The sequence below is a fragment of the Dermochelys coriacea genome, chromosome 11 (genome assembly GCF_009764565.3).
Source record: "Dermochelys coriacea isolate rDerCor1 chromosome 11, rDerCor1.pri.v4, whole genome shotgun sequence".
NCBI classification, from domain to species: Eukaryota; Metazoa; Chordata; order Testudines; family Dermochelyidae; genus Dermochelys; species Dermochelys coriacea.
In genome coordinates this window covers 6437869-6464980 of record NC_050078.2, presented here as the reverse complement: position 1 = coordinate 6464980, position 27112 = coordinate 6437869, and the positions used below count along the sequence as shown (strand labels likewise).

The window sequence follows — 27112 nt, the reverse complement described above, 5'->3', positions numbered from 1 at the left end:
ACTACTCCACTGTATTTGTTTGTTTTGAATGCTAAGTTTAAATTTAAATCTGTCTGTCTGTCCTATGGTATCTACATGTCCCCCAATGCCATAGGATCCAAGCACCTCACCAACCTTCGTTGAATTTATCCTCACAGCATCCCTCTGAGATAGGGAAGTATGATCATCCCCATACTTTGTTGCTGTCGTTTTATAAACACAGAGCTGGAACATGGCAGGACTTATACAAAGCTCATTGACTCAATGGGAATCCTTTCATTGACATCAATAGGCATTGGATTCAGGTCCCAAATGGCTGGTTCAGGGTCATGCAGAACAACAAGGCCTGGCATAGAACACAGATCTGAGCCCCCATCCAGCACCTCCACTACAAGACCATCCTTCCTTGTGGTCATCCCTCTGTGCTAGTCACTAGATCATACACCCTTCCCTTTGGCCTCTTGTACATCAGTTGAACCTAAGCATATTTATGTGCATGCAAATCTTTCTATAAGGAGACGATATCACATAGCACAGCATGTCAGATTTGTTTGTCTGAGTTTTCTCTGACTTGACAAATTCACATGTGGTTCTGCTGTGTCTAACCATATTTTCTTTTCAGCCATATATTGTCTCACATATACAACATAATTAAAACAATGACATGTAAAAGTGGCCATTAGCTCAGTGCTTGGAGTGACCTGGCTTTGTGTTTCCAACCTAACTCAAGCTATTTGTCTCTGGGGACCCCAAGGTGTGACCCTCTTTGAAATGCTTTTGGATGGTGGTTTATTTTTTAATGTACTTGTGAAATTTCTTCATTCATGCTGCTACAAGTGTAGCTCTTGCTCTTACATCTGCTGTACATCTATCTGAGTTGCAGAGAAGAGTGTCTAACTTCCTACATAGTTACTTCTTTGCCCCACCTCCCAACTCATCACCTTCCCAGTAGCATAGTAGTATCAGAGTTAGGGCGGGGAACTTGGATTGCGGGTTAAAGAGGTTCTGAAGATTAATATTATAATGGTTTCTCCTGCACGTATTTGTGGTGACCTGTCTTAACTTGTGGCTTCTTCACTTGTGAATACTCCACCCATCAGATTCATGATGATAAAACCTGTATAACACACCACACCTTTGTGGATTCACTTCCTTCTTTATGTGCCAGATCCAAAACCCACTGAAGTCAATAAGAGTCTTTCCAGTGACTTCAATGAGCTTTGACTCAGGCCATAGATGTAATGTAAACTGGAGATTTATTTGAAAAACCACATGCTTGCAATGTGAAACAGTTATTATTTATAGGTTTCAGAGTAGCAGCCGTGTTAGTCTGTATTCGCAAAAAGAAAAGGAGTACTTGTGGCACCTTAGAGACTAACAAATTTATTAGAGCATAAGCTTTCGTGAGCTACAGCTCACTTCATCGGATGCATTTGGATGAAATGCATCCGATGAAGTGAGCTGTAGCTCACGAAAGCTTATGCTCTAATAAATTTGTTAGTCTCTAAGGTGCCACAAGTACTCCTTTTCTAGTTATTATTTATATAGCCCTGTAAATAAACAGATTGGTTTATAGAATATTTACAGTAAAACGATAGAGTACCTGTCCTGAAGAGATCACAAACTAATTCAGATGCGTCTATTATTAGATAGGGGCACACACCAGCTGCAGGTTTATTTTAGAAGGTATAGAGATATCATGAATGGGGAGATGGGTGCAGGAAGGCTTCAATAAACAAGTGCCTCCTTAAGGAGAGGTGTAAATGGAAAAGAGGGATGAAGTATAATTGTGGATGAGTGGTCACATTTTTAGTAGTGAAAGAGGCAACAGGTTTCTCAATGAATTAAAAGCTCCAGTCACTGAATATTATAGTACATCTTTCACAGAATGAACACAGAACAACTGCAACCCCATCAGTTCCACACCTCAGCAACCCCTCCCTCACCCTTCTTCTATTCTTTATTAGCTGGTTTCAGAGTAACAGCTGTGTTAATCTGTATCCACAAAAAAAACCAAGAGTACTTGTGGCACCTTAGAGACTAACAAATTTATTAGAGCATAAGCTTTCGTGAGCTACAGCTCACTTCATCAGATGCATTGAATGGAACATATAGTAAGAAGATATATATATACACACATACAGAGAAGGTAGAATTTGCCATACAAACTGTAAGAGACTAATTAATTAAAGATGAGCTATTATCAGCAGGAGAAAAAAAAGTTTTGTAGTGATAATCAAGATGGCCAAATATATGGCAAATTCTACCTTCTCTGTATGTGTGTATATATATATATATGTATATCTTCTTACTATATGTTCCATTCAATGCACCCAATGAAGTGGGCTGTAGCCCATGAAAGCTTATGCTCTAATAAATTGGTTAGTCTCTAAGGTACCACGAATACTCTTTATTAGCTGTCATCTTCTTGCCCCTTCAAAACCTCTTCCTCCTCTTCCCTACCTGTCCTGTCTTTTCCCACCTCCTCAAAAGCACCAGAGCAACCAGGAGAAAAAAATATCTCTCTGAGGTGCATTTTAGTCCTGAAACTGCTTTTGCTGCAAGGAGCTTAATAAAGCAGCTTTGAAGCTGGAGTTGGGTATAAAAGAGGAAGTAGGTTGAGGGCAAGATGGCAGCAGCTAAAGATGAAATGGGACGATAAGACGAGCTGGCAGAAGTTCTGCTGTTGGTCCCACATCAGACAGCAGTAATGCCATCCTGCCTGTTCCAAAGAGACACAGAGGTCGCTCAGCCGTCACTTCCAGCAATACAATTTAGCTGGTGTTTTCTCTTAATCCTGAGAGAAAATCCGTGCTCTGTTTCCATAAAGATAACGCTATCCAAAAGAAGGCTCTGTTCTCTCTCCCAGTCCTGTCTCCCCCTCAGCTTCCCTCTAGAAGCTTTATTTTTAGGCTGACTGGTGGTTATTTGAACTGATTGCAGCTGTCTGCTCTTGAAAGAAGCATGTTTTCCATTGTAAGCCCTCTATACTTCTCCATTTTTGTTGCATCAATTGCCTCTTGTCTCATTACAGTGTACCATGTTGGGAGCCCTGTTGAAATCGAACAGGGGTGGCTGCGTTGGGGCACGTTAAAATGAAGATGTCACAAATGGGTTTTGACATCTAACGAATATCACGTTACAACCTGAAGCAACTCCTGTTTTTAGCTGACAGATGATCTTTTAGAATACATATATATATATATATATGTATAAAAGATGCCTAGGTCAAATTAGCTTGGCTGAGTCGTACTGAGCTGAAAGCTCTCAAGCACTCCCCATTATGCGAAATGCTCCATAAATTGGGGCCACAGGGCCAGCTCATTGTTTCTGTCCTTTGTGCCACGTGGAAAGCCCGGGGATAGTGGTGCCTTTGGGTAAGTCTACACTGCAGTAAAACACCCACGGCTGGCCCACATCAACTGACTCGAGCCTGAGCCACCTGACACAGGCCACCCGTGGCTGTTTTATTGCAGCGTAGACGTACCCTTCAAGTCACAGTACTTGCTCCTATCACACTCTGGAGCCAGAGACGGCGCTAAACTGCATTGAGTGCCCATGATCCTGTCTCAAGATGCCTATATGGCAACCCCACACCACCTTTTACTCTTGTCTTGCCCCTTGCACTAGGAAGGTCCAGAGTGGGGTGGACTAGAAGCAGCTACAATGGCTCTTTGCCCCTCCCCCCCAGGGTAGTCTTAAGTAGGAGAAATCCTTCCCTGGCTTTAATTGCTGACTTTGGGCCAGATTTGTACCAGGAGCGCAGGGGTGCTCCATGCTGCCTTTATGCAGGCTTGGATCTAGCCCAAGATGTTCATTATGTTTCTCCCAGGTCAAACCCAATATCAGCAATGCTGCTCGATTTTGTGGCAGGACATGGCAGCCTATTTACGTGCATAACCATAGAGCACCTGGCGCCTAGCTGCACATATTCATAATGGATGCAGGACTGAGGCCACTTCTTCATCATTAACTCAAAGCCAGCCCATTTGTTCATGGCCAAGAGTAACCTTGCTAAGGTTGTTCAGCTGCCACAGTGAAACGCGGTGATGTTGTTGGTTTAACTGTCACAAAACCACCTTTCTATTAGTCAGGCTGAGAAAAGAGGCCAAGCATTGCATCAGCATGGAGATAAAATGATCCTTTCAGCCCCCAGTCATGGTCCATCCACTACAGGGTTAAGGCCCACTGAGGGAGAACTTAAAATGGTGGTATACCTGCTTCCATTGAACTCAGTGACAAAACTCCCACTAGTAAAGTGCATGGCAGGACACCCAGGGACTTCAATTGGAGAAAAAGCAGGCCCAAAGAGAGTGGACTTTAATCTTCAGTGCTGTCAAGTTGACTCTTGTCACAAGCGTGAAATTGACTTTTAAAAATAGCTTGGGGGAATAAAAAGGACACTGAAAAGTGTTCATGCTTTCTCTTTGTCTCACCTTCAGAAGCCCCTTTGATCCAATGTCTCCAACACACTAATAACATTAATTACGTGATTGGAAAAAATACTTACTTTCAAAGGCAAATTTTTCAAGTCCTTCTTGATTGTCTTGGCCCTTTGAACATAGTTATTTCCTGCCTGTTTAAAAAAGAAATCAGCCCCTTTGCTTCTGAAGAGCATTTTGTAATTGCAGACTTACTTCCAGCAGAGCTTTGAGGATTCACTCCTGCACTTTGGAGTACCTCTGTTGGAAAACAAGCACAGCAAGGTGTGATGTTCTCCCTGGCTGGTGTGCTCCAGTGCAAAATCTCATTGCCAATTACTCTGCTTCTCCCTTGTAGCTAGTTTGTGACAGTGCCAGGCAATGATGTGTAGTTCTAAGTGCAAGAGGACATTGTGAATGAAGACTGATTTGTTGTTATTATTAATTTGTATTATCGTAGCTTCCAGAGCCGCAATTAGGATTAGGGGACTCATTCTATTAGGTGCTGCAAAGCCCAAACATAACAACAGACAGTCCCTGTGCCAAAGAGCTTGCAATTTGGCGTTTTAAATTATTTAGCCTTTGTTACAATCCAGAAAAAGGAGCCATCATAAAGTTCTCGGCTTTATCATAGTAAATCACAAAATACCTTCAAAACTATTGACCTAGATGGAAATGTCTGGGCAATTTGTCGTACGTTATAGGCATGTCCATTACAATACTGAAAGCAGGCAGAAGCAGAATGGGGCCTATCCAGTTTATTGCATTGAATGCAGCGTGTACTTTTACCGGCCTTTGGGGCAGGTGGCATATGTGTTTACAGGGTGCAAGCAGCTCCTGGACCTCAGAGATACAATATGGGTTCTTGAGGCCAGAGTCACTGAACTGGAGGAGCTAAGGGAGACAGAAAGGTACTTAGATAAGACTTTTGAGGACACAGTAGAACACTCCCACCCCAAGTCTGACAGCCAGTTAAGCACTTTGGATGAGTCGTAGAGTTTAATGTCAGAAGGGACCATTATGATCATCTAAACTGACCTACTGTATAACACAGGCCATAGAATATTTCACCCAATGATTCCTGTATTGAACCCAATAACTTAGAGGGAATCATAGAAATGTAGGCCTGGAAGTGACCTCATGAGATGATGCAGTCCATTCTCCCATGTTGAGGCAGACCCAGATATTCCACCAGTTTGTGATGGAATACCTTTCAGAATCCAATCTAGTCATGATTTAAAGACTTCAAATGCTGGAAAATCCACTACAACACCGAGTAAGCTGTTTTCGTGGTTAATTACCCTCAAAGTTAAAGTTGTGTGCCTTATGTCTGATATAACTATGGATTTGTGCTATCCATATGAGAATTCAAACAGCAGATTCAAACCTGCAAGATCAAATTACACAGAACTCTCATTGACTTCATTGAAAAATCTGCATTCTGAGAAAATCTGCATACAGTTACTCAAAACATAACTGTAGAGAAAACTATAATTCTGCAAGCATGATTTTTGTCTGAGCGTTCTCAGTTTTTCAAATGTAATAGCCCTTTAGTGGCTAATCCAGTTGGGGCCTTAATTCTGATTTCAAATAACTAATGAAACTATCATATAACTAAGATATAACTATCTTAGGCTTTTCAAGCTACCATGAAACATAATTCAGTATTTATTGGGTTTCCCCTTTGGCAGGCGGAGAGGAAACGAAGCACTCAGATAGTGTTAGCTCTGTGGGATATGAAATATTCACTCCTTGTGTTAGAGATAGTAAAGAAGCAAGAACAGACGAGTTTGGTAATGTTTACTAAGATTTTTGGAACTTCCATGAAGACAGAAGATGCTCTAAATCACTGTTTTCCCATGTTTTTGTAAGATCCACTTTAGAAATATACAGCCAAGGCTTTCCTTCCTCTGGCAACCCCACCATCTGTTGTTACAGGCCTGCCCATCTTAATTTATACAGCTTCCACTTCCCCCTCTGCACACACACTTTGGGAAAGGCCAAAGCATAACTCCTGAAAGTTACAGATTGTATCCTGCATCAGGGATGTATTTCTGTTGAGACTATCTTTGTTGTTGTCGTTCAAAACATCTCTCCTGTAGGGAAAACAAAGAATGTTCTGGCCATTTACACCTACGTTTTGCTTGTGTCTGTTCTTGCACCTAGAAGATGGCTCTATGACAGTTTCCCTAGTGACACCGTCTGCAGAGTTAGGTGCTATTGCAGGCTTCCTTCCAGCCCAGAACCTTAGAGTGATATCTCACACCTACACTTGGGGTGGCTGAGGAACACCAACACTTAGTAAAATTATGCCTGAATTTCTGCATAGGAACACATCAGACCTAAGTATTTCTTTTTTAAAGCCATCTCAGAGAGCATCAGACAATGATCAGCAGTCATAAGTGCCAAAGGATAACATGGAATTCAGCATAGACCTGTAGTTTGAGCAGTTTAACTACTTTGCAATCCAAATAACTTCCCTTACCATCCCCCCCAAAAAACCCACTACATTAGTAATTTAGCAAAGTCAATCACTCAAAAGTTTAAAAAACTGTCAGATTTATTGTTGCCTACGCAACTTTCATTCTGCTCTCTTGTGTGTCCATCCTGTGTTTTGAATGAGGTGGGGTCACATAGGAACAATAGTATCTGATCATAGAATTAGACTTTACCACACTGAATGCACATAAGGATATATCACCTTGGTGTACAAGGTCCATCTGTAAATCCATGGGTAATACCAAATTGCATCAACTGCAAGCAGTTGGGTAACTCAACTTGGCTAAGTACTCTGCACAATGATAATACCCAGGAGCCAAAGAAATAACTAGCATGCGAAACTGGCTTCTTGGACTTGCCTCCATCCACATTCAAAACCCCAACCAGGACATAAAATATCAGGCTATGTGAGAAAGATCAACAATTTTCTACTCCCCTGTCCAGGACTAGCCCTTTAAAGAGCTTACTGGTCCAAACCCTGGCAGGCACTGAGATATGATATTTTAATACCAAGTCACACTGCTTACCACATTGTTGTCATTGGTGCTCAGGGGTTTTTTTTTCCTTTTAGAGCTTGTAACCAAAGCTTTGTGGGCCTCATCTAGCTCCCATCAAACTCGCTGGGTATTGGATCAGGCCCTTTATGATCCAGAAGATCTTGAAATATGAACTGTCAACTGTTGGGGGAGGGGGAAATTAATCTCCAAGTCTGATAGTTTTGAGATCAGCTAATAAAATTATTTAATGTAGACTGGGAAAAATATGTATGATGGTTTTCAAAATGATCTGTTTTTAAAGCCCATTGTCTTACAACGTGAAAGGGTAAAAATAGACGAGGAAGCTGGAAATCCCAGTTTTGCAATGTTATAAACTACACATTTCTAACACTACCAGTAGACAAGATTTCACACCTTGAATGACCACTGATCTTGCATTCAATGAGGCTTTTTTATTTTGTTTTTTCCCCTTATATTGGCAAAAGATGTACATAGCAAGTGACAGAGGTCTTAGCGGTATGAATGTCAATTCCTAGAAAGTAAATAAACGGGGCTCATTGAGAAAGAGAAAATGGCTTACCCGTCCTTCACTGTCTTTCTCAAGCATCAGGCATTGCTGCATTCAGAACCATATGCAAAACGTATGCCCTTGAATTAGCTTTCCCCAATAGGGCCTAACTGTACATGTACCCCCCACCTCCCACCCGTAACCACACACACACATTAAGCTATTTCTCCTACAGACTGGGAAAAAAGATAGTGATTGATGTTTCTGTTTGTAAATACTTGGGCGTCTCATACCATGGTGAAAGGGGCATATAAGTAGGTAGATATATAGGTCTAGTATACTGTGGAATACTCTCCCCAGGGTATTTGGAAAGCCCAAGCACATGAGACGTTCAACATTAGACTATATGAAGTACTAGATAATGAGCATCACTGAACAATCCTGTATTGTCAGCAGTGGACAGAGCAGATGATCTGCTAGGGCTTGTCCATCTCTGACAACTCAGATTCTGTGAAGCAAATGTTGACAAATGAATCTCACGTCAGGCCTGAAGATAATCAGTGTTACTATTTAACTGATTGATTGTCAGAGGTGGGGTCAGGGAAGAATTTTCACCCAGGTCACGTTGGCAGTGATGTTAGGATTTTTATTTATTTATTTGTTTGTTTGTTTGTTTTTGCTTTCCTCTGCAGCATGTGGGTGCTGGTGACTTGCCAGGCTCATCTGGGTATATCTCACTTCATCAATTCCCTGACATTGAAGGGACCTCAGGCACTGGTGCATCTCAGTCCCTCTTATTCTCTGCGTGTGACACAGAATAGTTTAGTCTCCTGTGGACTATAATACCATGGTCTAATTTCAGTTGTTGGGTTTAGCATGTTAGTGGCCTGCAGGAGATCAGATTAGATGGCCCTTATGGCCTTACATTCTATGATTTATGGTAGCATCGAATATGTGTTAGGTGCTTTCCAGACAAACAAGAAACTGGTTAGGGGAAGGAGAACAACAGAGGCTATTTATTTACAAGCCAATTCCATTCACTATAAGTAGTATGGTAGATGTGCATCTTTAAGAGGGATTTAAATGTGGATATCGTCTCAGACCTAGGGTTCCAGTGGAAGAAGGAGATAATTGGGTGAGAAGCTGATGAATGGGTGAATAAGGTCAGGTAAGCTAGCAAAGGGTTTTTAAATCAACCAGCAAAAGGATATGTTTAAAACATCTTTCTGATCGTGTTGTGTGTTGCAGATAGTCTGGGGCTAGATTCTGAAGTCTTGAAGGCGAACGCACATAGCTTTATCGGATGCCTCTCCTCTGTCCAGTACAATCACATAGCTCCACTGAAGGCCGCCTTACGACATCCCAGCGTAGCCCCTGTGACTGTCACAGGCTCCTTGACTGAATCGAGTTGTGAATACATAGCAGAGGCTGATGTGAACACTGTCACCACAGTATATTCCTCATCAGGTATGTCCTGTCAAGAAACTAAGGCTTCTATTAAACCAGCATTTTAGAACTCCGCGTGGGATTTTCTCCCTCCCTTCCTGCTGCCACGGTAAGTGTGATACTAAAAGCAAGATGGCTTGGAAGCCATCAACACACAAGTGATAGGGATGTACAGATAAAGCCTATTCAGGTCTGCACCCACTAAAGGTTATATCCTGATAATAATTAGAGCCTGATTAAGATCCTGTATTGCCTGAAAAATGCCCACAGGAATGTGACATTATAGGAGAATAAAGCCTGATTTGCAAAGGTTAGTCCAAACTCTATCTCAGGAACATGGGACTTCAATTGCCATTGCAGGCAGTCCGTGAAGTCTGGTATCATGGCTCCAGTGCTGGAGATTTCAAAGGAAAACAAAAACCTGGTATGGTGTTGCATATAACACAATTGTTCCTGACCCCAGATCCTGACCAGCATATGCCCTGAAGTCTGAGGAATCATGCCATATACTAACTGTCATTTTACTCTAGCTAATGGAAATCATAGAAGATTAGAGTTGGAAGAGACCTCAGGAGGTCATCTAGTCCAACCCCCTGCTCAAAGCAGGACCAACCCCAGCTAAATCAGCCCAGCCAGGGCTTTGTCAAGCCAGGCCTTCAAAACCTCTAAGGATGGAGATTCCACTATCTCCCTAGGTAACGCATTCCAGTGCTTCACCACCCTCCTAATGAAATAGCGTTTCCTAATATCCAACCTAGACCTCCCCCACTGCAACTGGAGACCATTGCTCCTTGTTCTGTCAATGCAGAGTAAAGAGTGTTACTCTTTGTGTTTTTCACTGACTATGTGCATCATTCGCTTTGTTTTAAGTGAAAGCACATAACTTGAATGTTGCTAGCTGGTGATCCTAAGCAGTTCATTTTCCTCTGCAATCGTGAAATTGCCCCCTGGGAATCTTAAGTGGTTTGTATATTGTATTAGTATGCCGGGCGGGAAAAGAACCCACAGAGCAGCTGGTAGTACTGTCACCACAGGCAGGGACACACAAGTCGCTGTTTTAGTCGCTAGTGAATGTAGCAGAGACCTTAATAACCAGAAAGGAGTAAAAAATGGAAGCGGTTTTTTTTTAATCCTTTGAACTATGAATTCACTTTATCTTCCCTGCTGGATAACTCATAAAGCTTCCTATGTTTTATATCCTAATGCCATTTATTTCCTTGACATTTGGACTTGCAACAGATCCCCCTTTCCTTCAGCTTCTACCCATGGTATTCAGCAGAAAACAAATGATGCTATTAATGTTTTGCATAGGGAGAAATAATTACACTTGCTCTCTGTGTGGGGAATGGATTACAATGTATGTGTGCTTGGTTTTTTAACTGAAGAAACATGGCTTGTTAATGGTGAATGGTTTAGGATTGCTGTGTATGTGCGGGCATGCAGGCATTCTCACGTGTGTTTACGCACAAACTCTGTTCATCACTCTGTGGGTCAAATTTTGCTCTCACTTATCTCAGGCCAACCTATAAAGTCAAGAAGGGGACTTTTAGAATAAAGCCTAAGTCTCAAAGAGGGAGTCAAAACTCTAATTTCAGATATAATGGGGCAGGATTTAGACTTTCATATTTAAATCTTGCAATTAACTAGATGTAAGGCAGTTTTAAGGTTAGATAAGCACTCAGATATCAGCTAATACAAAGTCATGGTGAAAGCTCAATGATATTTCTGCCTATTTCTGCTTTAAAATACGGTTACTCTTTTATCATGATAACTGATACCTAATATAACATCAACATTCAAAGTGGACTTGTTTCATAGATCTCATTGAGACTTAAATCAAGCCAGTTCTGAAAACTGTATGTTCTATACTGTGAGTAATGGTTATATAAGAAATTCCATTTTGTATTCCATTATACTTTATATTATTTTACATATAATTTATTCTGATATATATATAAAGAGAGACCATATTTTAAGAAATAATCATAGGAGGGCAAAGTTAAGGATTAATTTTCAGCTTTACTCTGCATTTCTCAGTTTCAGTTCTTGATTTCTCATCTCTGCATGTCTGAGAACAAAAAACAAACTTTAAAGACTGCTGTACATATGTGTGCTGATTTTCTAAGCCATTGATAGAGCAAAGATACCTGCCTGGAAATCCTGCTCTGAATGTGTGAAAAAGCTTTCAGTGCACATAACTTGAGATCAATTAAAACACTTTCCTTCAAACTTGGAATGTTTGTTAGATCTTCAGGAAAGTTTCTTAGCAAACTACTTTTGAACAAAATCCACTCAGCCATGGTTGATTTATCCATGCCCAGAATTTCTGATTGGAACATCTGAGGGGAAGAGTGACTTCCTGTGATGATGATATTTTGTAATGCTCCATAAATCAGTCTCTCTTACGTGGTAGCACATATACCAGTTGCCACTCCAACTCAACATTGATGGCACCCTGATGTTTTACTCTAGGATGTTCACAGTATATTAAAATACTGCAAATATCACAGTATATTAAAACGCTTTTTCAGAAAATATGTATTCGTGGTCATTACTGTATTTTGAGGGTTAGATCCTCAGCTGCCAGTTTACATCTGTGGAGGATCTGGACCTTGTGTATTTAAATGATATCACCCAAATACTTTCATAAATCAGATACTGTACCAAAATTTTTTGCTTGTGGAAGTCATGTGAGACATTGCATGTCTCCATTTCACTGAGGTGCCCTTTGGTGCCAGTATTCTTCATGCGTTATCTCAAGGGTCATATCTAAAAGGAAAAGAATGTCCTATTAAAATATCATATGAGACACAGTACTTTTTTTCCTTCTCGGCTGCAGAATTTACCATGATCACACAGGGGAAGGTTCTGCTGTCACTTGCCGTCTGCTTCTCTGTAACAAACACCTCGTTGTCTTGTATCCTGACTTTTTCTTGGGTGAAACATAATTCACAGAACCTTTAAGGTCTGTCGACCTGTATTCTGATTAAACCATAGAAAGAAACTCAAAGTTCCCTTTAAATCCCCAACACTTATTTTGGATTTTATAAAAGTCCTTTAGCTTTAAGTAATTTTTGGTCAAAGACTAAGGACTCTTTAATAGCATGTATGGCCAACATTTTACACAATGGGACGTGTGGATCAAAAGTCTCGCCTACCCCTCATTCATTTTATGCAATCTCAGCAGGTGACTTGTGACACCAGTCAGAATTCTCTGTCCAAGCCATAGGGGCAGCTCCTCAGAGGGAGTAACTTGTCATAACTCTATTGATTCCATTGTCTTCAACAGAGTTATGAGAATTTACACCAGCTAAGGATCTGCCTCATGGTGCGCAAAATTAGCTAATAGTCAACTCATGTATAAACCAAGCTTTTCTGGTCTAAAATGAGTTGGTGTTTCACAAAGTCTGCTTGTATATGAGCAATTACTTCTCAAGGTACCCAATCTCCATGCATTGGGAAAAGAGAACTTGCAAAAGAGCTGCAGTGGTTCCCACTTGGGGAGCCATATCCCAAATGGGTGACTCATTATGTAATCCTTGCTAGTGTGCATTTATTTATGTCATCAGTTCCATTGACTTCAAAATCATTTCTGTGACTGCATCTGCTCTGAACATCAGTGACCTGCAGAAGTGCAAACCCTCCTCCCCTAACACTGTAGGCATCTGTTTACAAGAAGGGAAATGCTTTGATCTTTAAAACTGGCAAGAGAACTACTTCTCAAACCTCAGAATGTCTTCGGCCAGATTCTCTGTGGCCTACAGTTTGTGAAGCCATTTACATCGGTAAAATTGGGTGTAAATGGTATCCATTAGCACTCGCTTTGCACTAGTGTAAATGACTGCCCAAGGTGCCGGGCAAAGGAGAATCAGGCTCTTTGTAAATACAAAGAGTGCAAAGCAAAGCTGTGTAAAGATGAAAATTTAGCCCTGTCCAACACACAAATATGCTCGTTTGTCTGAAGGGAAAAATCCCACTTAATGAAGTGCTAAGAGTCTGCCGAGTCAACTACTAAAGCAAGAGCGTTCAATAAGAATGAGGCATTGCAGCATTTTGCATCTCTTTCTAAGGCCTCCACATCTCAGCTTTGAAAGGAGCAGCCTGGCAATGCCATACAATCTGTTCTGAGACCATCAGATCTTGCTCCCAAGTACAGGCCTATGTGTGATAACCTGGAGGCTTGTAAAAGGGGAAAACAGCAGCTCTGCATTCCTGCAGACAGAAACCAGAGAGGGGAAAGGGTGAGCTGAGATAAAAGCCCTTGTATGAGGATACAGACAGGCTGGATGGTTCAGACATAGAGCTAGAGATGGATGTGGGACATGCGGGGACAGCTGGTGCAATTTATCATCATACCATTGGCTTTCAGTGAAGGTTTGACCCATAATCTGGATCTGGATTTGAAGTGTAAGGTGTTTGATTCTCATTTTGGTTTGGATGAGATATGGAAAAACTGGCTCTGGGATCCCCCACACTTTGAGGGTGTTTGGATACAGGAGTTGGGAACCCTGATCTCTTTAGAACCCTCTAGATGCTCCAGTCTCTTCAATGAAGAGTGATGCTCGCTGTGCTGTGCAGCAGAAATTGTTTGGCAGACCCTACGTGCCAAAATCAGGAAGTATTCCTTCTCAAGGTTCAAAGCAGCCACAGAAGGGACATGGGTGCAGATTAAGTATGGGAATGGATGTGATAACACAAACCAGAAGGACCTGTAGCAGCTGAAGGGGAAAGATCAGAACATGTCCAATTTAAATGCATCCCACTGACAGCTTCTGCCCTTGGAACATGTGGTATCACCATTGTTCTGCATTGAAGAGGGAGATCCCTTCCAACAGACCACCCCTCTCCCCCGCCTCCAAGACACTGTTTGTCTCCCTTAGATTGAACCTGACCCATATATCCTGTATTAGCCTCCTCCCTTTCCAGATGCTTCTTGGGGCTCGTCTATGCTACCCGCTGGATCGGCGGGCAGCGATCGATTCCGCAGGGGTCGATTTATCGTGTCTAGTATAGATGCGATAAATCGACCACTGAGCACTCTCCCATTGACTCCGGTACTCCACCATAATGTGAAGCATAAGCGGAGTCAACAGGAGAGCATCAGCTGTTGACTTACCGCAGTGAAGACAGCGCAGTAAGTAGATCTAAGTACGTCAACTTCAGCTACGCTATTCACGTAGCTCAGGTTGTGTATCTTAGGTCGACCCTGTGCGGTAGTGTAGACAAGACCCCAGTCTTGTCTCTTTGGCATTGTAACTTTGTTCAGCCTGACAGGCTCCCAGCAGGCTACCTGGGTCAAATGTCTCCCTACCATTGTGAGCAGGTGCATTGTGGTAGGATTATAGTGTGTTGGTTTTACCCATTTAGTTTCTTGAATTCACGGTTTGCACGGCTTTGTCTCTGAAAGTGCCTAAGGGTATTGTCCTGTGTTTACCTGTTTTTAAGAGGGCTCTTCTTTGATCAAATTCTCTAAACTCCAAACCACTATTTTGAGGGCAGACCAGGGTAGGTAACTTCATTCCAAGTGCTGAAGCAAACTCAGCACGTTGCTTATAGACAATGAGCTGTTTTGTATTTAATCAACTGCAGATCCCTTTGGGAAGTCGGATGAGCGAGAGCCCCTCACCAATGCAATCAGAAGCGATTCAGCTGTCATCGGAGGTAACATCTTTTTTTCTTTTTCTTTTGAATGATGCAATCAGAAAATGTTTTTTTCCAGAAAACAAGTACAGCAGCACCCTACCCCCATTTTCTGCTCTACTCTAAAACAGGGCTTTACAAGGCTGCTGCTGCTGCATTTATTATTAATATTAATTATATTATGGCAACATCCCAATGTGCCAGTCAGAACCAGGGACTATCATCCTACATGCTCCCTAAACAAATAGAGAGATGCAGTCCATGTTCTGAAGAACTTAAGTCTTTTCAAAATACAAAATAGCATCCAATGAAGTGAGCTGTAGCTCATGAAAGCTTATGCTCAAATAAATTTGTTAGTCTCTAAGGTGCCACAAGTACTCCTTTTCTTTTTGAAAATAGCATCTGTTTTTCTAAGACATGGCTCAGCTGTGAGTGATACACGCAAATACACCCCTCTGACTGGTCATGTAATGTAGCATTCATATCTCATCTATCTTCTGAACTCTCTAAAAGCTAAGTGTGGTGTGTAATGGAATTCCTGAGACCATATGGAAACTCTCTTACAAGCGAAAGCATCTGTTGATTCACAAGTGGTCCTCACATCGTCATGTATTTTTTCCACATTCCTTTAAAAATCAGCATTTATCCAAAGGGTCTGTTGCTTTGTGGTGAGTTGCTTTTCATGATACCTAGATTCTACGGGCCAAAGTCACAAAAATGTAATTGAAGAGAGAGCCCTCAATGAATAATGTTTGCCAGAAAGGGAAGTTGTGGAGGCACGAGAGAACAGAATTTTCAAAAGCACTCAGCACTGGCCTAACTTTGCTCTCATTGAAGTCAATGATTGATTTCAGGCAAGCGGAATTAGACCAATGTTGAGCATTTTTGAGAATCCCACCCAAGGTGGCTGTATCCTCCTTCGTGCAGGATAGAAAGCCCCAGTGCTGCCATCTGGGGGTAAGTCTACACAGCAGCTAGGCACCTGCGGCTGGCCTGTGCCAGTCGACTCAGGCTCAAAGGGCTGTTTTCTTGCTGTGTAGACTTCCAGGGTTGGGCTGGAGCCCAGGCTCTCGGACCCTGTGGGGTGGAGGTGGTCCCAGTGTTCAGACTCCAGCCCAGTCCTACACAGCAATGAAACAGCCCCAAGCCCCGCATGGACCAGCTGTGGGTTTTTCTTTGCTGTATAGACATACCCTGGAAGGATAGGATAGGGGCTTGGGTCCAGACTGGGATGCATTTGGGATGCACCACCTCCTGGTGTGGTGTTCTGTCTCATCTAGTGGCACCAAGACCACTTAAAGAGAGTCTTAGCTACAGCCTTAGCGAACAGGGAGTTGGCTTTTAGCTCATGCTGTAGAGGCTCATGCTTTAAGCTCCAGAGGTCCCCGGTTCAATCCTGCCCCGCCAACGACCGGGGGTATGTCGGTGTTACACAACATCTGCTAAACAGCCTCCCCTGATAAAATCTTTGTTTCTGTTTTCCCTTCCTGTTCTTTCTTTCCCCCCTCTTTCCCCAGGTGTAATAGCAGTTGTAATATTCATCATCTTTTGCATCGTGGCCATCATGAGCAGATTCCTCTACCAGCACAAACAGACACATCGAAGTAGCCAGGCGAAAGAGAGAGAATACGCAGAAAACCTCGACAGTTCCTTTAAAACTGACATTGACTTGCAGAACACAGTGAGTGAGTGCAAACGGGAATATTTCATCTGATGGACTGTGTGGTTCCTTCTTACTCTCCTCCCCACACCTAGCCTTTTTTTTCTTTTCTTTTCTTACCCTTTAATTTATTTGCCAGCTTTTAACCTTTTCGAAGGACACTGCCCTGCACAGGAGAGATTGGCAGACACTTTAATGCCTCATTCCCTTCACAAAAACCTGCCACAATTACATCGGCATCTCAAGAGACCTGTTATTCTACTCTGGACAGAATAAGTTCATGCACTTGCATCGTTGCCTATTAAGTTTCTGGATCTCTCAAGTCTTATGTTGTTTTCTGGAACCATTTAATTCACCACTTTGTATCTGATCTGAGCTATATAAACTAGAGGTAAAGTACTGCAGCTAAATAAGTAGCATCACAGCTTTTGGGACAGGGTAGCAGGAAAGAATGAGACCAAAATGCTGATTTATTATAAGATGCATTTACACTAATCACCAGTCACAGCTAGATCCTCAGTTGATGTAATTTGCCATGAAACCGTTGATTTCCATGGAGTTACACCAGTTTTCACCAGCTGGGAATCTGGCACAAAGTTACAGTTATTATTTTCTCTCTCTCCTTAAGCTCCTTCCCCCATCCTGCTGTCCTTTTACTGTAACTTTTAGGCTTACAAATGTTTTTAAAAAATACAGGAATACTGATAACAGCACTGGACAACATTCATTCCAGTGCACCTTGTATACCTCCGTCTTATAAGTCTGACTATTTAGAACCAACATACTCTAGCATAATTCTAGCTGAAGCATGGAAAATAGTACCTTGAAACTTAAAGGGTTTTAGGAGGCTTCTAGGACTTAGGTGCTCTATACATTTCTATGATGACTTGTCTGAAACATTAGAAGTGCAGCATATACACGCTAACATCACGTAGAGAATGATCATATGCTGAGGTCAAACACTTAAGCGATTATGGCAAATTAAAAATAAACACAAGAAGAAGACAAACCCACCCCACCCAAAACATGAGATCTAAATTCTGCTGATTCATATAAACAAGCCAAAATTGTTATTAAATTGCTTAAAAAAACTGCATGAATGAAGCGATGGTGCTTCCTGTTTGTAGAAACCAGGATGTTTCCTCTCAAAGATAAGGAAAAGGTAGCTTTTAAAAAGTTTAGTGAGACAAAGTAGATGAGGTTAATATCTTTAAGTGGACGAACTTCTGTTGGTGAAAGAGACAAGCTTTTGATCTTACACAGAGCTCTTCTTCAGTCTAAGCTTGAAAGCTTGTCTCTCTCACCAACAGAAATTGGTCCAATAAAGATATTACCTCACCCACCTTGTCTCTCTAATATTCTGGGACTCTTATGGCTACGATACACTTACTCAAATTAATTCACAAGGAGAACATTTTAAAGGAGCATGTACAAAGTTCTGGATTTTTAATTTTCTTCTGTCCCTTTCTCCAATGGTTTTCTGTTCTCTTCTGTTTGGGGAAGCGGCTAGCTGGCTAGCGGAAGTAAAAGGGACTCTAATCTGCCCCCTCTATTCTTTCTGACGGATCACTGAACGTGGATTCAAATCTCTTTTTCACACAAAAAATATTGCAAAGGAAAAAAATGCCATAACCCACAAGGTGGGGAGGGTTGGGGTTTGAATCCAGCGTTACCTTGCATGACGGTCCCATCCCAAATGCTAGATGAGCCCCGACAGGGTGTTTAATGCCCATTCTGGGAGCTTAACAGTCTAAGGATCTGATCCAATGCCCATGAGAAAATGGGAGTCTTCCCATTGATTTCAGGGGGCTTTGATTCAGGCACCGGGGAATCCGCCGTACATCAGGATCCCTTGGCCCCTTTGGAGTCCCAAAGGCATTTCCACATGGTCACAAGGGTTTGCACTACCAAATCTTGCTGCAGGAAAGGGATAACAATAACAAACAATAGACAGCAGCTGCACAAAGCCCCAGGTGGCCAGGGCATGGATGACCATATGGCTGTATAGCGGGAGAAGAGAAGGCTGGGGAGGGGTTTAAATAAATGTAGGGAGCTTGGATTAATGGTTACAGATGATGGCTGATAAGCCTCAGGAAAGTAGATTTTGAGAAGGAATATGAGACAGTCTTGGTTTGATATTCAGCACGCTCATTATGTTACACTACAATCCTCTTTGGACTCTTGACATCTTTGCGGGTGAGTGGGATAAGTAAAAGCTAGGCCAATACAGTGATCATCAGGCCAACTGACCTGCTTTACAAGGCAAACTTAAACTTAAAGGAAGGATGGCGCTGCTTTTCCCAACTCCTGCCAGCCAGCAGCCACTGCGTCTTGTGCCGGCTGCTTGTATGACATTTGGTTATGACTGCCTTTGCATGCCATGACTCATAATGATGGACTCACTAGCAGGAAGATGCAGAAAGGAATGCACCTAATGAGATCCTCCACAAAGAGTTTCTTCCATATATAAAGACAGGTTTCAGAGTAGCAGCCGTGTTAGTCTGTATTCGCAAAAAGAAAAGGAGTACTTGTGGCACCTTAGAGACTAACAAATTTATTTGAGCATAAGCTTTTGTGAGCACGATGCATCCGATGAAGTGAGCTGTAGCTCATGAAAGCTTATGTCAAATAAATTTGTTAGTCTCTAAGGTGCCACAAGTACTCCTTTTCTTTTTCCATATATAAAGCTGCTCTGCATGTTACAGGGGGGACAAGCATACATAAGAACAAATGTTCATCTCCCTCTTTCTGTGGATTCCAGGTTTTTCTTCATTATTATCAGCATGATTTTGTCCAAGTTATCTCATTTTGAATGTTCTCACTGAGAAGGAGCTATTAATTCCCCCAAACAGGTATTGCCTTTAGGAAGAAGAGATGGGGGATCAAAATCCACATTTTATTCAGATCTCTCACCACCCATTACTGTGCCATGTATTTTTCCCTCCTCAACATGGCAGATTATAAATCATCCTTGGGCTTTGCTACATATTCTTCTTTTCTTGATATAAAAGTCACAGTAAGATATAGTGAGTCTAGCCCCAAGCAAATACAGTAATTAATTGGATAGAAAAGGGAAGGGTTGAGCAATCAGTTAGAATCCCCTCATTATTCAAGTCACTGAGAGGACAAGATTGCTTCATGCCGTCCTAGAGTCTGAGCTTGCAAGGTGCTAAGCATCCTCAAGTAGGAGGATAGCCCTAGTGATGACTTGAGGAATAAGCGGGTCAAAACAGACATTCTCTCTCTCTCTCTCTCTCTCACACACACAGACACACACACACAGAGCCTCCACCCCTTGGTTCCTGCACATGGGTACAAGTCTGGCCCTCCTCAAAGCATGCAATGTTGGCCAAAGAGGAGGTGCAATTCAGATGTCCAAGAGATGCTGCGATTCTGCCCTCTACACCCTCTACCACCTTAGGCCACAGAGCTACCAGTGGATAGCAAAACTGCCCAGCAGAACATAAGAACAGCCATACGGGGTCAGACCAAAGGTTCATCTAGCCCAGTATCCTGTCTTTGGACAGTGGCCAAAGCCCGGTGCTCCAAAGGGAATGAACAGAACAGGTAATCATCAAGTGATCCATCCCCTATTGCCCATTCCCAGCTTCTGACAAACAGACTAGGGAAAGCAGAGTAGCAGAGTATCACCACTGCAGCAGCTAGTTAATGTTATTTGTATCTGGAAGAGTGTTGGTGGCCCCATATATAGCTCTGGGTGGGTATATGCATGAGAGGTTTGGGTGTGAGCACACACACAATCCCCAATCCAGCAAACCACATCAGCATATATTGAATTTAAAGCTTTTGAATAGTGGCATTAACTTCAATGAGATTACTCAAATGCTTAAAGAATCACAATCAGTGTTGCAAAATTGTATTCACCCTGGGTAATTCTTTTGATGAGCAAATTAAAGTTTTTTTTTTCATCACCATCATTAACATCACAGTACAGGGCAGGCAAATAAGATTAGTAAAGTTTCAGGAAAATTTAGTTAGGCTTGTGTGTGTGTGTTGGGACGGGATGTACACATGAGGACAGATACATCTTTCTATATACATACAGATATATTGGACATAATCACACAGCTATTCAAACCAATAAAAACCTGCTCAGACAAGTTAACAAATTGTGTATGCACATTACACTCAAAATTATAAACGAGGGTATTATATTCTTGCAATGAAAAAAATAATGGAAAGCAACAAATTAGCATCCTAGTAAATGAGACCATGCTGCATTAACTGTAGGAAGCAAACAGTCTGACTAACTTTTCCTTATTTTTAGTGGTTTGGATCTGCTTTCTTTTATGCAATCATCATCTGTTTATTAATATATTAACTAGAACTGGTCAAAAAAAATCAGGGAATCATTTTTTGCAAAAAGAAAACTTCAAAATTTCAGTGTTGTTGCCATTTTGTAGAATTCTGAATAGATCCTTTTTCCATTTATCACAATTTTTTTTTCTTTTTCTTTCCCAAAATTGTTCTCTGTCGTTTCATTTTAATTTCTCTCTTACCGAAAACCCAGTTTTCAGTGGGAAAACAAATTTCTCAGTAAATGAAATTTTTGGAAAATTATTTCCATAACAATAGCTCAGAAGTATTTATGGACAATTCTGATCCTGTGGAAATGCTTCAAGGAAAGTTTCGTTTTTGAAAAAAGGCCAAATTTCAACCAAGAAAACCAAGTTTAGAAAATTTCAAACAGCTATCATGCCGGTCTTGCTTTTATTGAATCAGTGATGAAAATTTGCATTTACTTCATTAGGAAAGTATTGGCGTACCGGATCTGCCCTTCAGTGCATCAACTTTAACATACTTGCCAACTTTATTCTCCATCTGAATTTCTTTACTGGATCATGAGATGGTCAGTCTGGCTCAGCTGTTCTGCCACTACCTGTGCTATTGAGGTTATATTGCTATTTATACTAATTCTAGCCCAATGAGCGCTAGCAGGAGCACTTGTTCGTGAGCAGGGGAACCACACCCCTTGCTTGTAGTGTAATGTAGTCTATGGTACTAAATGAGCTCAACTCCCATTTTGAAGTCTTTTGGTCAGGTCCTGAAATCCTTACTTAGCAACCAGTTCCCATCAATTTCAATGTCAGGTATATGCCACAGTGATACAGTACTCAGTTAAAAATTCTCAAAAGTGCCTAAGTCACTTGGCAAACTAAGTCCCATTTTCAGAAGTGTTTTAGGACTTAGGGCCAAATTTTTAAAGATCTTCAGATGCTTAAAGATCCAAACAGGTACCTTGAGGGATTTTCAAAAGTGCCTAGGCACCTAACTTCCATTAAAATCAACTGAAATGTGGCTCTTTGAAAATCAATGGTATGGTTTCTTCTTAGACATTTAGGCACCTAAGAAGTACGTATTAACCTAGTGGGATTTTCAAAAGTGACTAAGCAGGTTTAGGTGCCTAACTCCCATTTCAAATGAATGTGGGTTAGGTGCCTAACCTGCTTAGGTGCCAAAAAAAAAAATTAGGCACCTAAATACCTTTGAAAATCTGGTCCTCACTCCCGTTTTAAAATAGGACTAAAGGCTCCTAAGTCACACAGGCACTTTTGAATTTTTTTCCTCTCATCTTTAAAAGAACAAATTAACAAACAAACAAAGCCTAAGCAAATGGAAGGTACCCAGGACCCATAGGAGATGCATAGTAATTCATCGTATTGGACCCTGTGTGCTTATTGAAACTGTCAGTCTTTACTGCTGAGGTTATGCTAATGCTAAGTGTACAATGAAGGTGATGTCTCCAGCAGTAAGGTTTTGACTATTGCTTTCTAGTCATTCTTAATAGAAAATGCATCGACTTTGAGGTCAGAAGGGACCATCGTAATCATCTGGTCTGACCTCCTGCATATTGCAGGAAACAGAACCTCACCCACCCACTCCTGTAATAGACCCCGAACCTTCTTTACTGATTTACCATAGAGAAGAGGCTTTTTCCCCCAAAAGTTTAAACACTTATTTTAATTAGATGTTTTTGTTAATTAATGTGTAGGCTATTTCACACAAATGCACCTATATTGGGCCAATACAGCATGTGATGCAGTATGATTTGGCTATCTAACATGGGGCTTGATCCTTTTCCTATAGAAGTCAATGGGAATTTGGACATTAATTTCATTGGGGGCTGGATTGGACCCTGAGTTTATGGGAGCACTTGAAAAACTGCCTTCATTGTACACCTTTTCAGTTCTTTCTTCTTCCCTTTTGGCATGAAAAGACCCAGCTTTGGCCCAAAGTCTGCTCTCCCACCAAAGTAAATCTGCAGTAACTCCACTGAAGTCAACTGAGTTACTCTGGATTTACACCAGTGTAACCAGGAGCAGAATCTGACCCTCTTTTAATGCAACCATCTTATTCCCTTTGCTGTCAAAAGGACATCTGCCTTTACCTAGAAAAAAAAATGTCTGCGGGAGACAGGATTAAGCCTATTGCATCTGAGAGCTGTTATGTAGTTCAAGGCATTCATGGGTACAAAGGATTATTCTTTTTGCAGAAAACAAATGATGCCCAATAAAGCACCCACGTGAAAGCTGATCCCTTGCTAGGCTCTAAAACACAAGTGCTATTTCGAAGCTTTCATGCAGTTTTTGCGATGCCTTCCTATCAAACAAGGCAAGCAATGTAGCCTAATTCCCTTCAAATCTGATCCAGCGTCCATTGGAATCAATCAGGGGGACTTTGTATTGACTTCACTGGGAGTTGCGTCATGCCCTTTGTTCTTATTCCCTTCTCTAAAGCCGGTTATTTCACAGCTACAAGGCTTAAAACAATTATTTCTTTATTTGAGTTCTGGGCTTTGGTGCATTTTCTTTAGCCAATGATAAGTACTTGATATCTCATGTAAATCCACGAGGCCCTGCTGTGTATGTTTCCTTCGTGAAATTCAAAACATAATTTTCTTTTGGTGGTAAGGGATGTTGGATCTGAAATATATTTTGTTTTCTTCTGTTGTTCCTTTTGAGCCATGCCTCTATGATTTTGAACGATTTCAATGCAATGTATTGCTACTTAATTTTGTGATCTTTTGCACTCAGTTATTCTGGGGGGGGGGGAAGCACACACGCTGGTGAACTATTTGTAAGTTGTAAGCTAGTTGTTTGTCTTTTGTCATGTTTTGAGTCGACAAAGGGGTCACAAGCAGAGCAAAGGAAGGATTGAGGCAACTGTGTGCTTTGACGCTCCAGTCAGGGTACATATTGTTTTTATTTGGCATGTGGGGAAGATGGGGCAAGGAGTAAAAATTCGGCAGAGACCATTATTATAACGCTGATTGGCAAAGGGCCAGCCATGGGCTCCTCCCTGCACAAGACGCATCAAAAAATGGGTCCTCGGCCTCAGGTACTGGCAAGCAGGGTCCCTCCACCAATGTCAGTGGAGCTCCGCTGATTACGCCAGGTGAGGATCTGCTTCCATGCCCCTCCCCCGCCAGCCAAATGAGCTTGCAGTCTGAACAGACATGGAAATACAGTAGGAGATGCAGGGAACAGTCTTTACGTACAGTCTGGCCTTTTTCTCCCTCCTCTTCCCCCACCGCTCCCATTGGCGTGGTGTTGGCATTTTGCCGTATGACTGTAGCTGCGAACTTATTAATGACAGCTGTTTCCCACAATGCTAGTCATTACTATCCTGGTTGTGTTTAATCCCGAAGGCCATTCCATCTGAACGCTACAACTAACATCACACTGCATGGGAAATTATGTACTCACCTTTGCATGCCAATTCCAACCCCCTCCCCCCGTTTCCTCTTGAATCATTTAAACAAAATATTTTCTCACATGCCTTGTCATTGCTGCTAATATTGATCCCACCTGTCATGTACTGAAGTGGCCCTGTGTCTTTGGAGCTAAAATTTAGATGCAGCCAATCCACAGCTCCTTGTAGAGCTTGAGACACAGCAAGTTAATCAGAAATCCAACATCATTCCATGAACATTTGGGGAGAAGAACAAGCAAGCTTGTTTATTCAGGCACTCAACCACAAGCAATTGCCTGTGAGAGTCTTGAAGTGAAATATTCATGTAATCTCTCCTGTCTAAATAATAAAGAGAGACCATGCTTCAGACCCACTTCCTGTCTTGAAAGCTTTGGCGTGAAACACACTGGGACAGATTCAGTCCGCTGAGGACAATGGAGTTCCACCAGGGATGAGTTTGGCCCATAACTGAGAGCACCTCCGATCACCCACAGCAATATGTACCTGATGCCTGTAAATTAAATCTGGGACTTTCCGTTCCTCAATCCCGATAGTTGCATTCAGTGCACACGTCTCCTTAGGGAATGATGGGTGATATTTACAAAACTCAAATGCCCTTTAAGCCCTTAATGTGAGTTGAAGTCACCTTTAAGACCTTGGGGAGGCTCATGGCCTGATCCAAACCCCCTTGATAATGACAGGAGTCTTTCTGTTGACGTAATGGGTTTTAGATCTGGCCCTCACTGCATTGAGATGAATTGCACCCTACATGAAAAACAAAGCCACATGATCAGCAAAACTCCTTCCTCAGGCAAGACAAGCAGCAGTCACCCAAGTTACAATCTGTTCTATATACTTTAGAAGTAACACAAATGGCCTTTTCCAGATAAGGACATTTTCTCATTTATTTTACATTGTGCTACTCAAAAATCCTTTGAAATGATGGTAGGTTAAACAACAATTCCAAAAGGTAGCACAAGAGTCTCTCAGTTACAGTAAAAAACAAAACAAAATGGAAGTCTAGCTTTTCCTTCCACTGTCTGGTTTTCTGAAGGGAATCCCAGAGGATGTTGCCTCGGTCCAAGTTAGTTTTGTAGACCATGTAACATGTCTTATCACACTGGATGGGATTAAAAAACAACAACAAAAAATTTAGCCTTAGCTTCTTTTGTTTTCTATGGTTACTGTTGTACAGAAGAACGTCTTAAACTGTAAATACTGTATATTTAATAAAGAGAGCCTTTTGTATGATTTTGTGTGGAATACAAGTGCCTTCTGCTGTGTTTTTCTTAGCTAAATGGGCAGTTAAAATGCTAATCTTATTTTCATTCTTTTACATCATTCTCTTCTAGACACGAGGGTGCGCCTGGATGCTAATAAAACATGAAACTCCTGCAACTTGGCTTTATCGATTTCAAAGATTGCTAAAAGTGTTGTCACAGGCTATCTGATCACTGCTCCACAGCCTTGCCAGAGCCAATTAAAGCTGCTTTGCAGCACCTGCCTCTGAAGTGCAGGAGGGCAAATGTGTCTGAAGTCATGGCTGGAGATGTGCTTTAGCTCTGATTACGAAGCACTCCTGGTGCTTTATGGTGATAGCTTCCCAGCCACACTTTTTCTGTGTGACTCATCATTGCCAGAGAGAGAGAGAGCATGAACAAGATATCTTAGGGGTTGGACTGGGATTCAGAATCATCATCACACAGAGCTGTAGTATTGGATCTGGCCTCTGTCTCGTTATTTCTGTTTGGGACTCTAAGAGTTAGGCTCTCAATCACATTGGGTTTTGACCATATTAAGCCCTGGGGCTCTTCTGAAATTCCCAACATCTGATTCAGGAAATAGGCATCAGAAAACAGCAATGGAGTAAAGTCATGGGTAATTTCAAAAGGTTCATACTCAGGGGTTGGGTTGGATAAGCATCCAAAATCTCCAGTGCTTATCCAGAGTTTACTTAGCCTTGTAGATCTGCAAATGGGCTGAGGGTTGCTCCAGCCCTTTAAGCTTCCTCTTCTGGTTTACAAAAAAACCCAACAAGCTGACTTCTTGTCTCTATTTAGTTGCCTCTGTTTCTAATTCTGAGTGGGGATGCAGAATGTGGAGGCATTTGTACGTGAATAAAACCTGAAAATAAAAAGGATGTAACCAACCATGTCAAAAAGCTTCCAAAAGCATGGCTTAAGGGAGAGGGAGAAGTGGAGCACCTGGAAAGAAGTTTCTCCAGTTTGAAGCCCCTAGTCCTACTTTTGCTGGCCCAGTGGCAACCATCTATCCACTGATACTGTGTAGCCATACAATTGCTTTGCAAGAGATCTGCACAAGTCTTCTGACCAGATTAGCCCAAAACAGGCTAGCAACGGCCACATGTTCACTGAGGAGAAACTGTGGGGAGAAACACTAACCCAACCCAGAGAACAGCTGTAGGGAGTAAAGGGAGCCGTTTAAAGCCAGAAGGGACTGTTATGATAATCTATTCTGACCTCCTGCATAACATGTTAGTTTTTTCCACCTTGCATTAAGAAAATATACCTTATACTATGATTTTTCATTATTTTGGGACCAAAACACTCCTCTTGAGCAAGCCTTTCCATTGGAACATATCTAAAAGCCTTTTCTTTTTTTAAAAAAGAAAATGAGTACTTGTGGCACCTTAGAGACTAACAAATTTATTTGAGCATAAGCTTTCGTGAGCTACAGCTCACTTCATCGGATGCATTCGGTGGAAAATACAAGTGTGTATGATAAAACC

At 41.7% G+C, this 27112-nt stretch overlaps 1 protein-coding gene and 1 long non-coding RNA gene across 3 annotated transcripts in view; one reads left to right on the top strand and one right to left on the bottom strand.

Moving 5' to 3' along the window:
* CNTNAP5 (contactin associated protein family member 5) overlaps positions 1 to 25219 on the top strand; it is a 310836-nt gene extending 285617 nt beyond the window's left edge. Inside the window, 3 exon segments of the mRNA XM_038421715.2 lie at positions 9153 to 9371; positions 14940 to 15011; positions 16508 to 25219. Coding sequence (XP_038277643.1) covers positions 9153 to 9371; positions 14940 to 15011; positions 16508 to 16704 — 488 coding nt within the window. The 3' untranslated portion in view covers positions 16705 to 25219.
* Positions 10180 to 27112, bottom strand: part of LOC119863364 — a 165937-nt gene continuing 149004 nt past the window's right edge. The window contains exons 4-5 of one of the 2 annotated variants that reach the window (XR_005295583.2): positions 12015 to 12119; positions 10180 to 11418 (exon numbers count right to left, since the gene is read on the bottom strand). This is a non-coding gene — a long non-coding RNA (uncharacterized LOC119863364). Of the gene's footprint in view, positions 12120 to 27112 lie in introns of both variants that reach the window. The other variant, XR_005295582.2, reaches the window with a different exon arrangement.